This window comes from Camellia sinensis, chromosome 13, assembly GCF_055761805.1.
Source record: "Camellia sinensis isolate YWXY chromosome 13, ASM5576180v1, whole genome shotgun sequence".
In the NCBI taxonomy this organism is placed as follows: domain Eukaryota; kingdom Viridiplantae; phylum Streptophyta; class Magnoliopsida; order Ericales; family Theaceae; genus Camellia; species Camellia sinensis.
The window spans coordinates 115,235,089-115,250,821 of record NC_138973.1 but is presented as its reverse complement, the minus strand read 5'-3'; the positions used below and the strand labels follow the sequence as shown (position 1 = coordinate 115,250,821).

At 33.6% G+C, this 15,733-nt stretch overlaps 1 protein-coding gene across 1 annotated transcript in view; it reads left to right on the top strand.

The window, feature by feature from the left end:
• LOC145805651 (uncharacterized) overlaps positions 1–15,496 on the top strand; it is a 67,913-nt gene extending 52,417 nt beyond the window's left edge. The window contains exons 2-3 of the mRNA XM_082900821.1: positions 15,121–15,225; positions 15,315–15,496. Coding sequence (XP_082756947.1) covers positions 15,121–15,225; positions 15,315–15,496 — 287 coding nt within the window. The remainder of the gene's footprint in view (positions 1–15,120; positions 15,226–15,314) is intronic.
• The last annotated feature ends 237 nt before the right edge of the window (positions 15,497–15,733 follow it).

Here is a 15,733-nt window from a genome sequence, read left to right as displayed (position 1 = left end):
GACCTTAATGAGATGGGTATGTCATGGGAAACACAAGGATCAGTGGCCTGTAATAAACTCAGAAAGGAGAAGTTCCAACAACTTATCTCATTCATGGATCATGAATTTAAAGGGGCCCCATACACTTGGACCAATAATCAAATGGGAGATGCCTACCTACGAGAAAGAGTTAATAAAGCCTTTGCAATCACTAACTGACGTATGAAATTTCCTTATGCTCAACTCTGCCATAAGGCTTTTGTGGGCTCTGACCATTGCCCATTGGTGCTCCATTATATAGTTCCACTCAAGAAGATATTGCGACAATTGAAATTTGAGTCGTTGTGGACCACTAAGCTAAAATGTGCTGAGATCATCAAATCTAATTGGCGCTTACATCAACAAGGATCACCCATATATCGTTTGGCCTCTTGTCAATAGGGACTTACTTCTTGGAATGGGAGTACTTTTGGGAATCACCGAATCAAACTAATTGAGTTAAAACCAAGCTACTTCTCGCTCAACAACTCCCTTATTCACTTGAAAGTGATTCTCATATTCGGTTAATCCAAGAAGAGATGAAAATAATTTTATTTCAAGAAGAGATATATTAACATCAATGATCTCGAATTGATTAGCTAAGTTATAGGGACCATAATTCAGCCTTCTTCCATGCCACAGTTGACCAACAACGCCAAAGAAATCAATTGGTCAAAATAAGAGATAATAAAGGTGTGTGGTTGGACACAAAACATGAAATCAGCATTCATCTTCATTCTTACTTTACTAATTTATTGAAAGCTTTGGGCCTAGGGTAAATCGATGAAGCCCTCTTAGTAGTTAGTCCAAAGATTTCAACTTAGATGAATGATAGATTGCTTAGACCAGTCACAGATGAGGACATTAAATGTGCCACCTTCTAATTAGGGTCTTTAAGGGCCCCGGGGCCTGATGGTTTTCCAGGGATCTTCTATCACAAGAATTAGGAAGAAGTGGGACCAGGGTTGTGTGCTACAATTCAGAACTTCTTTACTAGTGAGGTACCTTCTTAAAAACCTTAATCATACCAACCTCATTTTAATCCCTAAAGAGGTTGCTCCAACAAGCCTTAACCAGTATCACCTTATGAGTCTAAGAAAATTCAACATTAAAGTCATCACTAAAGTCATCACCAACAAACTAAAAGGGATATTGAATCACCTCATTTCCCTACAGCAAGTTGCCTTTGTCCCCGGTAGGCTCATTCAAGATAGCATTCTCATGGCTCATGAGGCTTTCCATTTTTTAAAATAGAAGAAGGGAAAGCAAGCAGATATGGCCCTCAAGTTACATTTCAACAAAGCCTATGATCAAGGTTCTAAATATCGGCCGGTACGTGCCGTATCGGCCGGTTCATACCGGAAAATGGGAGTGCCAAGTCAGATACTCATTGGTATACCGGTGAGAATGAATTTCACGTCCGTAGCTGCCGATTCCCGATACGTATCAGCCTGAATCTGATACATGAGCGATATAGCTCCGATATAGTCTGATACGGCTGAAAACGAGCAAAGCACCTGCAAAAATGCTCTGTTTATAATGCTCTATTTTTTCTAATCCCATGCTCTGATACAGCTCCGATACATTCACATCCCATGCTCTGTTTATTAGAAGCATTTATAATGCCTCTGTTTTTTCTTTTGGCTGAAGAAGTCATGGTTTTGCTTGTAAGTTGTGTTCGGTTTGTTTATAATTTGCATTTTTTTTTCTTTTTTCTTTTTTCTGTGGTTATTTTTTTATTTATATATTATGGTATGGGATGGGAATGAGATATATTTTAATATATATTTATAATTCTTCAAATATTTATATGCGATTATGACTGAAGCGAATGATTTATTTTCATGTCCCTCTTTCTCTTATTAATTTGTTGTGCATGTGGAAGTATTTCATTGTTGAAAATAAGTAAAAAAATATTTCCACATCAATTTTATATTAAAAGTTTAACATATATGCTAAATAAAAGCTTGAGACTAAAATAAATACATATCATTTAGTTGAAAATGAGTCAAAAGTGCCTCTATATATCAAAATTTTGATTAAAATGTGATAAATTAAGGCTAAAAGAGTAAAAAAAAAAATGCATAAAATTGAGTTTTAAAGGGATTGCTAATGATTTTTGAAATTTCACAGCCGCGACGTCCGATACCCGATACGTACCGGTCGATACTATCGATACCGATACTCTGCGATCGATACCGTTACGTTACCCGATACTGCGATTTAGAACTATGCCTATGTAGGATCCAATGGGATTTTTTGAAATCAATTTTACTTAAGTTGGGGTTCCATACGAACTAGGTGAATTTGATTATGGAATGTGTCACTACAGTGAGGTTTGTAGTTTATGCTGATGGGGAAAAACATACTTATTTCATTCCTTCATGTGGTTTGTGGTAAGGCGACCTACTCTCACTATACTTGTTTCTTTTGATGGCTGATGTCTTGTCAAATCTTATTACTCATGATATCTCTGATATGGAAATTTCAAGTTTGAAGATGCGAAAATCATGCCCAATTCTATCTCATATCTTCTTTGCCAATGATGCCATCCTCTTCCTAAAGGTAAATCTGAATGAGTGCAGGCATATTAAGGATGTTTTGAAAATTTATAGTGAGGCATTTGGTCAACTTCTCAATCTTGACAAGTTTGGAATCATATGTTTTCTTCTAATGCCACAACACAAGTTCGAAGCTCCATTTATGCTTTATTGGGTGTTTCGCAAACCAATCCTAGAGCACAATATTTGGGCATTCCATCTTCATGGGGCAAATCTAAATCGGAGGCTTTTAGGAGTTTGATCAAAAAAGCATTAGCTAAAATGCAAGGGTAGAAGTCCAAACTAGTATCACAAGCTAGTAAGTAGATTTTAATTAAAGCTATTGTTCAGGCCCTACCTTCATATAGCATGTCTTGTTTTGATTTGCCACAATCTTTCTGTTCCAAACTAAATTTTCTCATCACCAATTATTGGTAGAAAAGGGGCCCCAAGTGTAGAGGTATTTCGTGGTTAAATTGGGTAACAATGACAACCCTAAATCTCAAGGTGGTATGGGTTTCAGAGATTTCAAAGCTTTCAACCTAGCCCTCATTTGCCAAATAGAGATGGAGGCTTCTTATGAATCCCAACTCTTTATGGGCTTGTATGTAAAAGGGCCTTTACTTTCCCTATTCTAATTTCTTGCATGCTTCTAAAGGCACTCAAGCCTCGTGGGCTTGGTCAAGTCTTTTGAAAATGAGAGAGCTCCTCCAAAATGGGCTACAATGGCAAATCCACAATAGCAACCTTGCAAATTTTTTGGAGGACAATTTGGTCTCTTCTTCTAAAGGCTTAATCATTGCTTCACATAAACCTGACGATGTAGTATCCATAAAGTCTCATATGCTATTGATCTTGTTTTTAAGACTTGGAAGCAAAATGAACTCAAAACTTGGTTGTCTAGAGAGGATTTGGAGGTTGTCCTAGCCATTCCCATTGCAACTAGTAACAAAGATGACCATTTGGTATGGCACCCAATTTCCTCCGGAATCTACATAATTAAATCGGGTTACTATCTAACCACGCAACTTAGTGCTCCCAACAGGCCTTCAGGATACCTCAACCTTGACTCAAACTTCTAGAAATTTATTTGGAGTCTTGAGGTCCCTTCTAAAATCTGTCACTTTTGGTAGAGGGTGTGCCACAATCTGTTAGCTACCAAAGTGGGCTTATATAGACATAAATGTGCACCTTCTGGAGAATGCCCTATCTATCAAAGGCAGGGATTGAACTAAGAGAAAACTATGGAGGGCTATGGCCCCCCTGCTTTTGTAAAAAATTATATTTGTCATAGCAGTTCTAAATATATATAATTTATATATCGTATTGTACATACATGTGTGTTTTGTTGCGAGAATTGAACAATAATTATTCTAAATCAATTTTGCAGAACACTGACATTAAACAAAATAAAAACATTAATGAAAACAGATTCTGAAAATATGTTCTTTTACCATTTGATAAAACTATATATATGTAACAGAATAAGAAGAAGATTAGGAAAAGGGTTCAGAAAATAAACAGTGTGATTGTGAGGGGCACGTCAAAGACGTTGTCCTAAAGTCGTTATGCACTCCCTTCGTGTAGGTTTTAACGACCACAAATCACTCCAAGATGCAATCCAAAACTTTACAGGATCTAACACAATGCACAGTTGCACCAGAAGGATTTGCCAAGCATGTGTCAGTTGCCTAGAAACATAGAATATAAAGAATATAGTAAAGAGGAGAGAGAGAGAGACATAGAATATAAAGAATACAGTAAAGAGGGGCGAGAGAGGGAGAGAGAGAGAGAGAGATAGAGAGAAAGAAAAACAGAATACGTTGTTGTGTTTTTCTTAAGTTAGAGTCCTGTATAGATAGTCTCTATGGTGTCTATTAGGAACAAACACACCCCTTTTGAAATCAAATATAAGTTTACAATTCAAACAAATATGACTGTTAAAGTAAATACATAAATAAATAAAAATAACATAATAAATAATAAATAAGTACAAATAAAGTTTTGAAACTTTTAGGAAATCTCTAACAATCCCTCACAAGATTCAAAACTTTGTAAAACCATCAAATAAATACAATAATAATAATATGGGTAACACTAAAACAATACAATGGGTGTAGGTGTTTTTCAAACTTGAACCTCACTTAGTGTTAACAGTTTCATTCTGAAAAGAATCTTAGTAAACCAAGTCTTGAACTAAATCTTTTTAACCAGAATTCAACATGTCACATCTATGGTATGAGACATAACTGTTTCGTAGGTTAGCACTATTAGCAGCTATGAGCTCAATATTGATTCTCATGAGAGTTTTAGGGAACAACCCTATTTCCACAGTCGTGACTTCATGACGCTCTCACTTAGGTGAATCCTCCAAAGATAGAAGTAACGGATGTTTATCTTGCAAGAATATGCCCGCCTGGGATTCATTTAGAGTAAGTACTCTTCCTTAACCATCAGATTTACATCAGCACTGATATCTTAGGGATGAGCAGGAGAACATAAATAATCAATTTAATAAAGCCTCCTACCTGTTGAACTTCCTTCATGGAATCTCTAATCACAGAAGTCAGGTTACCTCCTTAGTTGACTCCCTATGGGCTTAAACGCATCCCCTCGATAAATCTAAGACCACATTCTTAGATAAACCTTTTGTTAACTAAACAACAATATTCTTTTCAGATTTCAAAAAACTCAAATATACAACATTTTTATTCACCAAACTTCTTTAAGATTTATACCTCACTTGCATATGCATATTCATCTTTTCATTAGTATGTGCTTGTCTCACAAGTTCTATTATGGCTCTATTGTCACAATGTATGGAAAAAGCAGGAATAGGATTTTTCATAAGTGGAATATAAAGGAGTAAATTTTTAATCCACTCAGCTTCAAAACATGTAGTATCTAAAGCTATAAGTTTTGATTATGTTGTACTTCTAGAGATAACAATTTGCTTTTTAGAACTCCAAAATATTGATGCTTCACCTAACATAAATATATATCCAGTAGTAGACTTAACATCTAGACTATTTGTTATCCAATTAGCATCACTATAACCTTCTACCACATCAAGAAAACCACTAAAGCGGAGTGAATAATCTAGAGTTCCTCTTAGATACTTAAAAACTTTTTCCACAACAACCCAATGATCTTTTACTAGGATTATGAGTGTGTCTACTTAATCTTCCAATTGCATAGGCAATATCTAGTCTAGTCTTATTAGCAATATAGAGCAGTGATCCAATAATTTGAGAATATCTAAGTTGAGATACAAGTGCACCATTATTTTCCTTTAAATTCATGCTAGGATCAAAAGAAGTTGAAATAGGTTTGCGATTATAATAATCTAACTTTTTAAACATCTTCTCTAGGATTCCAGATTGATTTAATGTAATACCTTTGGTTGTTTTCTCTAATTTCATACCTAAAATTATATATAGCTTGTTTGGTTTTGGTTTAAAGAAAATTTAACTTTTTTATTTTACATTTTAATGTTTTCAATGAATTTTTTTAATATTTTAAACAATTTTTTTTTTAAATTTTTTTTAGACACACCTACCATAAATACACTTAGAAAGCATAATATTCGTGAAAAAAATCTTCAAAAAATTTAATAAATACCAAAAAATACAAAAAAAAAATACGAAAATTTAGTACATTTTTTTTTTATATTTTTGGGTATTTATTAATTTTTTAAAATATTTTTTCACAAATATTTTACTATTTAAATATATCTAAGTAAGGTGCATCCAAAAAAGTAAAAAAGTTCCTTAAAATTTAAAAAAACAAAAAAGCTCTATTTTCAGAAAACTGAATTCAAAAAGCTGAAACCAAACGCACTGATAAGTTTCTCCTAAATCTTTCATATCAAATTTTGAAAACAAACATGAATTTCACATTTTTAATTATCTCTAAATTTGTTCGAAATAATAAGATATCATCATATAAACACAAAATAATACATTATCAATTATCTTCTTTAAAGTATACACATCTACCATGTTCATTGATCTTAAAACCATATTCTAAAATTACCTTATCAAATTTTTCATGCCACTGTTTAAGAGCTTGCTTAAGTCCATATAAAGATTTAACCAACTTGCAAACTTTATGTTCTTGTCCTTTAATCACAAAACCTTCAAGTTGTTTCATATAAATTTCTTCCTCTAAATCTCTATTCAAAAAAGCAGTTTTAACGTCTATTTGATGAATTTCTAAATTATAAATGGATGCTAGAGCAATTAAGATTCTAATGGTTGTAATCCTAGAAACAGGTGAATATGTGTCAAAATAGTCTATTACTTTCTTTTGTGTAAATCGCTTGGCTACTAATCTTGCTTATATTTATCTATGCTTCCATCAGGTTTTAATTTCTTTCTAAATATCCATTTGCAAACGATAGCTTTAGTACTAGGAGGTAGATTAGTCAAATACCAAATATTATTTTGAAGCATTAATTCAATCTCACTATTAATGGCTTCCTTCCAAAGTGATGCATCTAATGATGACATAGTTTCTATAAAAGTATTTGGTTCTCCTTTAGTTAAAAATATATAAAAAAATCATCTCCAAAGTTTTTCTCTATTCTAGTTCTCTTACTCTTTCTAGGTTCTAAGTCTAGATGTTCAGAATCATCTCTCAAAGGAATAACACTTGTACTAGTATTAAAAGTTCTATCTACAACCTGATTTGAGATCCTAGTTTTATATGGAAAAGTATCTTCAAAAAATGTAACTTTGCAACATTCAATTATTGTATTATTAGTAATTTCATAATTTCTAAATTTATTACTAGAAATCTATTAGCACTACTATTTTAATCATATCCTATGAAAACAGTATCAACGGTTTTGAGTCCTATTTTCTTATGTTTAGGTTCTGGAATTACTACTTTTGCTAGACACTCCCACACTTTCAACATTTTAAGATTAGGTACTTGTTTTTTTCAAAATTTGATAAGGTGTTTTATCATTATCATTCACAATCATTCTATTTAAAATAACACGAGCAGTGAGTATCGCTTCCCCCCACAAGCTCTTCGGTATACTAGAACTAATAAGCATTGCATTTATCATATCTATTAGAGTTCTATTTTTCTCTTCATCTACTACATTAGATTGTGGAGAATAAGGTGGGGTTACTTCATGAATAATTCCAGTTCTACACAAAAAGTACTAAGGGTACCTACAATATATTTGCCTCCTCTATCAAATCTAAGTTTCTTAATCTTCTTTTCTAATTGATTTTCCATTTCAGCTTTATAAATTTTAAATTTATTAAACACTCCATCTTTGGTTTTTATTAACTATAAGTAACAAAACTTAGAACAATCATCTATAAAAGTCACAAAATATTTATTTCCTGCTCTAGTTGGTGGTCTATTAGAATCACAAATGTTACTATTTATAAGGTCTAGGAGTTTTGAATTTCTTTTTATAGATTTATAAGGTTTCTTAAGTTGTTTTGCTTGCACACATATTTCACATTTGCATTTGACATCAATTGGTGATTTAGGTACTAATTCTAAATCCATCATTTTCCTAATTTTTCTTAAATTCACATGCCCACGTCTTCAATGCTAGAAATCACAAACTTCAATATTCAAAATATTATAAGAGATATTATAAACTTCAAAAGATATATTTAATTTAAATAAACCATCACATACAAAATCTTTTCCAATAAAAATATCATTTTTACTTATTACAATTTTATTTGATTTGATTACGACTTTGTAACCTAACTGTACTAAACATGATCTACTAATAAGATTTTTTCTAACTTTAGGAACATATCACACATTTTTCAAAGTTAAAATCTTTCCAGAAGTCATCTTTAAATTTATATCTCCAATGCCAAGTATCAGTGCGACTAATCCATTCCCCAAAGTTACAATTCCTCCACTTGATTTCTAGAAAGTTTTAAAATAACCATAATCAAAACACACATGTATGTTAGCCCCAGAATCTAACCACAAATCTTGATAGAATTAATTTCAGAATTATACCTAAAAGATGGTCCGGCAATTTCCTTTTTTTCCAATATCATGTTTACTTGAGCATTATGACCTTTAGTAGTTTGCTTGTTGTTGATCCTTAGTTTATAATCCCAAGTCTTCTTAAAGAAGCAATCCTTAGCATAGTGATTGGATTTCCCACACACATAGTACAACCTTTTGCCACTCCCTTATCCCTTAAAATTATTAGTATTGGTTTGGTAGTTGTTATTTTGGTGTTTTCCATTTTGACTTCTAGATTTAAACTTAAGGTTGTTCTTGAAATTTTTACCTTTAGATCAAAAGTTATGCCTATTGTCAGAAATATTCTTATTCCCATTCTCCACCAAATTACCTTAGAAGTTTTCTCTTTTCCAGTTTCTAGATTTGATCTATACTTTTCATCCACCCTAAGTGTATTGATTAGTTGATTTCATGACAAATCTCCTTGTTTGTGCCTAAGACGTTTAGCAAAAGTCATTCCAAGATGGAGGTAGTTTATCGATAAGGGAAGACACTTTAAACTCCTCACCAAAAGTTGTTCCTTTCTTTCCTACTTTTCTAAGTTGTTCTTGAAACTCATGTATTTGGTCTCCTCAAAGTTTGTCATCTTTCATTTTATACCCTGTTAAGTTTAGAGATAGTGAATCTATCAATACTAGCATCTGCAGTTCCATATTCGGCCTCTAAGGTTTTTCATAGTTCTTTTGCAGTCGAGGTGGTTGACTGATACACATCATACATATGGTTGGACAAAACACTAAGGATTATGTTGTAACAATGAAATTCAATTTGTTCAGGAGACAACTAGGATCCAACAAAATCCTGATCTTCTATGTTAAACATAAGACCTAACAGGGTCAACCAATATTTTGTTTGTTTTTGCCATCTTTCAAAACAATTTCCATTAAATTTTTCAGGTTTCACACAAGCAGTTTCTTCTAAATTAGCCATTTTAAATATTTAAAGAACATGAGAGCAATAGAGTATATTAATGGGGAATTTTTTTTAAGGTCCCTATTATTAAGATTTTATAGTATAAAGGACATTTAATATTTTAATAATGTCTAAGGTTTCTCAAATTGATCCAGAGAAAATTCGACTTCATAGTGAAAATTGGTCTAGAGAAATTCTGGGAAGAATTTCTCTGGACTTTTGAAAATTTCTCTGACCTTCCCTACACTTCCCATTGTAAATTTCTCTGGCCGTCCCTTCTCTGCAGGAAATTTTTTTTCTCTGACCTTTCTTATACTTCCCACTCTCCAGAGAAATTTTGAAAATTAAATTTCTCTGACCTTCCAGACCTTCCCTGGACTTCCACAAAATTACGTCCAAAGAAATTTCCAAACCACTCCAAAGAAATTCATTGTTTTTATGAACCAATTCTTTTATACAATTCTTTTACATGAATGATAACAGAGTTACCAATATCAGTCATCCAAACATGTTACAAGACCCAAACTACAACTAGTTTTCTCAAAGTGGAGAAAAGCTTGCTTACAAATCTCACACAAGGTTAAGGGTTCTTTTATGAGCATATCAGATTGTACAAGTCCTCAATCCTTCCTTGTGAGATGTCAGTGAAAGGGAAAACCCTGAACTTGTTACCACCCTCGCAAGTCAAAGTCAATCGCCCTGTTCTTACCTCTGTCTACATTTACCATAAAAACAAAAACACTAGAATAAGAATGGGTTTTTAGCTGTCTGGTGCCAGATGTTAGTAGCATGACAAAAACAAAAATAAGATTGCATTTGAAGTTTTCTTTTAGAATGATATGTTGAGCAATATTTACCATGCTAGAAATTAAATTACTTCTTGTCTTTTAACAATTGGCATTCACATTTCAGTGTGTTATCATTTTTGTAGTTTTCTGCTCATATGGGTTACTTATTCAAATGTCATCTTACAGTTTTGACTTAAGAAAATACCTCGCAATGCAATGGTTTGTCATTGCCGCTCTACCATTTGGAGGGAACACAATCAACATATGGACGCTATCCGCAGTACTTGTTCACCTTTACATCATGAAGAATTACAACAATAACTCCTGCAAGTTTGCATATTGAAGAGACTTCTCTTATAAAATCCCATCTAAAAAAACAAACACTATATGATCCAGAAAGTTAACAAGTTATAGAAACAAATATAAAAAAATAAAAACGAACTCACAGAAGACTGAAAAAAACAAGAGAAATAGAGAAAAACTTACCAGAGAATTTCTCTCAAAACCAGAGAAATTTCCCTTTCCATCCTAGTGAAATTCACAAAAACTCGGAGAAAATTTCCTTCCAACCCAGAGAAATTCACAAAAACCCAGAGAAAATTCCCTTAAACTCAGAGAAATTCACAAAAATGTAGAGAAAATTCCCTTCCAACCTAGTGAAATTCAAAAAAACCCAAAGAAAATTCCCTTCAATCAAGAGAAATTCACAAAAACTGAGAGAGAGAGAGAGAGAGAGAGAGAAATGATGATGATGATGATGGTTAAAAATAAAGCTATAAGAATGTATCTGGGTGAGGCCTTTTGTCAAACAGTTTAGATGTATCATTGAGATGGAAGAGCTTACAATTCCTCCAAAAACGGTGCCATCAACATATTCTCTTTCACTTTCTGATAATCAACAGGGTTGCATTCTCTCCCTCTCTCTCATTGTAGGCACACACACATGGGTACCAAGTGAACTAGGGGAATAAGCTTCAAGGTTTTGCAAATCAAGGACGTAGCACTGAAGGCATCGAGGGCATATCGAAAAATCTCAATCTCTCTCTCTCTCTCTCTCTCTCTCTCTCTCTCTCTGTGTGTGTGTGTGTGTGTGTGCAGCTAATCGCCACAGTCCTACTTCGAAACTCGCCTCAAATCACATAATAGAGGGCTGCGACGATCCACACAACCTTGCAGTCGCTAACAGCTCCGCCGTCGCATCCCACACCCTACGCCTTGCGTCGCCACCTTCAGTGACGTCTTTGGCGGGGATGTCGAAGGTGCCAAAGTTTGTGATCTTAGAGGTGGACGATCTGATGAATTGGGCACACCGAGAGAGTTTAGAGTGAGAGAGAGAAAAAACATGAGGTTTGATTTCGGTCAAATTTCTCTGTAATATATGGGTGTGAGAGTTGAGAGACCTTAGACATCATAAAATAATATTGTAGATGTCTTCCATTACTAAAAATGGGAAAGGGACCTTAGACTAATTTTTCCTATATTAATTTGTAATAACAATAAAACAAATACTAATGTTATTGAAAGTGTAAATTTAATTATCAACAATTTAAGGATAGATAAAATGCACAGTTTTTATTCAGATCCAATTTAAACAAAATAATTTATAACATGAACAATGCTAATTAAATATCATGAGTTGTATGAAGTGTTCTATAATGTAGAAAACATCATATGACTACACACTTTTAAATAATAATGTAATGTTTACCATATGAAAACTTACGTTACAACTTTTCTTTTTAAAAAAAAATAATAATAATAAGAAAAAAAAAAACTCCCAAAACAAATAAATTCTACAACTTCCAAGAATAATTTGTAATTTAATAGAATCAATACTATATGCAGATCTCTGTAATCAAACAAGGGACTCACATCTATAATACAAACATATTTATGTATTGTACTGTAATCAAGCAAGGGACTCATGTTTATCGAATTGATCGAGAAAATAAAATTTTCAGATTTTTTACCAAATTAACGGAAACAAAAATTCAGATTTTTTTTTCCTAACAGATTTGTTCAAGACCAACAGATTGAATTGTAAAACACAAATAATGTAAAGATTAAATATGTTACAAAATAATGACTTAAGATTCACTACAAGAAAAAACACTTTTGGCAATCACCTATTTTTTTTGGTCGCAAATAGTCCACTTTCTGCGACTAAAATTTAACTTTTGGCGACCATAATTTTTTGGTATCGGAAAATCACCTTTTGGCGACCAAACAAAAAGTTGGTAGCGGAAAGTATACCTATTGGCAACCAAAGGCTTTTTTGGTCGCGGAAGATCACTTTTTGGCGACCAAAAAAAAAGTTGGTCACGGAAAGTATACCCTTTGGTGACCAAAAAAAAAAGTTGGTCACGGAAAGTATACTATTGGCGACCAAAGACTTTTTTTGTCGCGAAAGATTACCCTTTGGCGACCAAAAAAAAAAGTTGGTCGCGGAAAGTATATTATTGGCGACCAAAGGCTTTTTTGGTCGTAGAAGATCACCTTTTTGCGACAAAAAAAAAAAGTTGGTTGCGGAAAGTATACTATTGGCGACCAAAGGCTTTTTTGGTTACCGAAGATTACCCTTTAGTGACCAAAAAAAAAAGTTGGTCGCGGAAAGTTATGGCGGGATAAATTAAAAAAAAAAAGATACTACTGTAATTACATGTTATTTTTCTGTTTAGGCATTAAAAGTTTTATAAAATAATATATAACCCAATTTTTATGGGTTATATATTTTTTTTGCCAAATATGAACAAGAAGCATGTTATTGGCAGAGTGGATTGGGTGCATGGTGACTCCTTGGTCAAGAGTTCAAGCCCCAGGTAGCACAAAAGAATTATTTTTTTTGGGTCAAGGCGCTGACTTTTGGCGACCAACTTACCTTTGGTCGCTAAAAGTTTACTTTTGGCTAATATGAATTAGACTTTCCGCGACCAAAAAAGTTGGTCGCGAATGGTCACTTTTAACGACCAAAGGCTTTTTTGGTCGCAAAAAACTATCTGTGACGAGGCTTTAGCGACCAACTCGCGGCCAACATATTTTGGTCGCGAAAAGGTTTTAGCGACCAAATATGGTACTTTTCGCGACCAAAATGTTGGTCACGAAAAGTGTTTTTTCTTGTAGTGATTGTTGTGGGAATTGAACAATAATTATTCTAAATCAATTTTGCAGAACACTGATATTAAACAGAATAAAAGCATTAATCAAAACAGATTCTGAAAATAGGTTTTTTACCATTTGATATATATATAACAGAATAACAAGAAGACAAGAAAAGGGTTCGAAAAATAGCCTATGTAATTGTGAGAGGCATATTAAAAACGTTGTCCTAAAATCGTTATGTGCTCCCTCCGTGCATGTTATAACGATTACAAACAATGCCAAGATACAACCCAAAACTTCACAGGATCTGGTAGCATGCATAGTTGTACTAGAATGATTTGTCAAGTATGTATCAATTGTCCAAAAACATAGAATATAAAAAATACAGTAAAGAGCAGAGAGAAAGAGAGCAAAACAAAATACGTTGTTGTGTTTTTCCCGAATTAGAGTCCTTTATAGATAGGCTCTATAGTGTCTGTTAGAAACATGTACACCCATTCCTTTTGAAATTAAATATAAATTTAAAATTCAAAGAAATATGACTGTTAAAAGAAATACATAAATAAATACAAATAATATAATAAATAATAAATAAATACAAATAAATTTTTGAAACTTTTAAGAAATCTCCAACATGTTTGTCTATACACTTGTTTGGTTTGTATTTGAGAAACATGTTTTGAGATAAAAAGTACGAAAATTTGTTTGGTTTGGTTTTTTTTCAAAAGATGTTTTGAAAAATTATTTTGAGAGAGAGTTTTGGAAAAAGTGATTGATTTGATGTGTATCAGAGAGAGATTTGTTTGGAAAACTTGTAAACCAAACAAGTTTTGAAAATTTTTTTTGGAAAAATTTGTTTGATTTGATTACTTTTGAAAACTTATTTGTAGAGAATTTTTCCCAAAATTTTTTGAGAAACACAAACCAAACAAGGCCAATGGCCTTATTTGGTTTGTGTTTCTCAAAAAATTCTAATTTGATTGTGATGATGAAATTCTAATTCTATTCCTGGTCGAAGAAATGATGAGTCAGTGGAGCGTCTATTATTTGATTGTCCCTGGACTAGAAGTGTTTGGTTTGGTAGCTCTTTAAATATGAGAATGGATCCAGGCTTCATTCGTAACGTGGCCCAATGGACCAATGTCCGAAAGCAGCGCGCCCTCACTAAGGAAGAAGAATCAGGATCCTCTTTTTGAGGTTCTTACTTAACTTCCTATTTGTTAGGTTATTGGGCCTATTTTTAGGCCTAATTTTGATAATTCGAACCGTTCAACTTGATTTTTAATAAATAGTTATTCAAACACATGCTTTCTGATATCCAATCAATTTGATTTTTTACATGTATGATATACTCAACAAATCTTAAAATGTGAATAGTTCGGATTATTAAAATTAGGCCTAAAAGTAAGCCCAATAGCTCAACAAGTAAGAAATCAAGTAGGAAGGAGAGGATCCTGATTCAAGGAAGAAGCCAAACAACTCATCAGTCAAGTTGCCACTATTGCCTCGTTTATCTAGAAGTCCAAGAATGAGCTCGTGTTTAATCATGTCTTGGTGGATCCTTATGTCACTCTTCAAAAAATCAATCGCTTTTGGAAGAAAAGAGAGGATCTTCTTCACCATGCTACTACACCCCCTCAGTCCTCAAGTGATTCTAATAATAATCACGTCAGGATGGCAACCGGCTTCGGGTGGTAGAGCTAAGTTCAATTGCGATGCAGCTTTCTGCAATCTTTCTTCTTCAGCTGCTATTGCTGTGATCCTCAGAGATTCAAAAGGAAACCTTATAGATGGATGTGCTAAACTCATCAAAGCCACGTCTGCTCCGCAAGCTGAGGCTTCTGCAGTGCGTTTGGCATGCCTTATGGCTCGGGCCCTTGTCACATGCGGAAATTGAGAGTGATAATCATTGGGTGATTCATCTGTGTTTCTGAAACAGTGCCGCCATGGGAATCTAGTGCTGTAATTCTGGACATTCTGACTAGCAGACACAACAATGGTGCAGCCCATTGGATAGCAAAGGCCTTGTTCACAAATTCTTTACCCTTTAATTGGGTTGTCAACCCCCCTGTTGCTTTAATTTCTGTTCTTTCTTCAGATGTATCCCATTTGCCTCTTTAATGAAAGTTTGGGAGTTCAAAAAAAATAGGGGAGAAGGTACCTTCCAAGATGTCAACTCACAACTCACAGATTTACTTATAACGGGTGTTTGGACCCTGCTCAACTAAATTTTGGGTAATTGCAAGTTTTCTTCCAACATGTACAGGGTGTTCATGGCTTCCATAGTTTCATAAACATGTAATGGAGAGCATCGAAATCGTATTATTCACGCATCTTATGTTCGGTAGACCATTACGA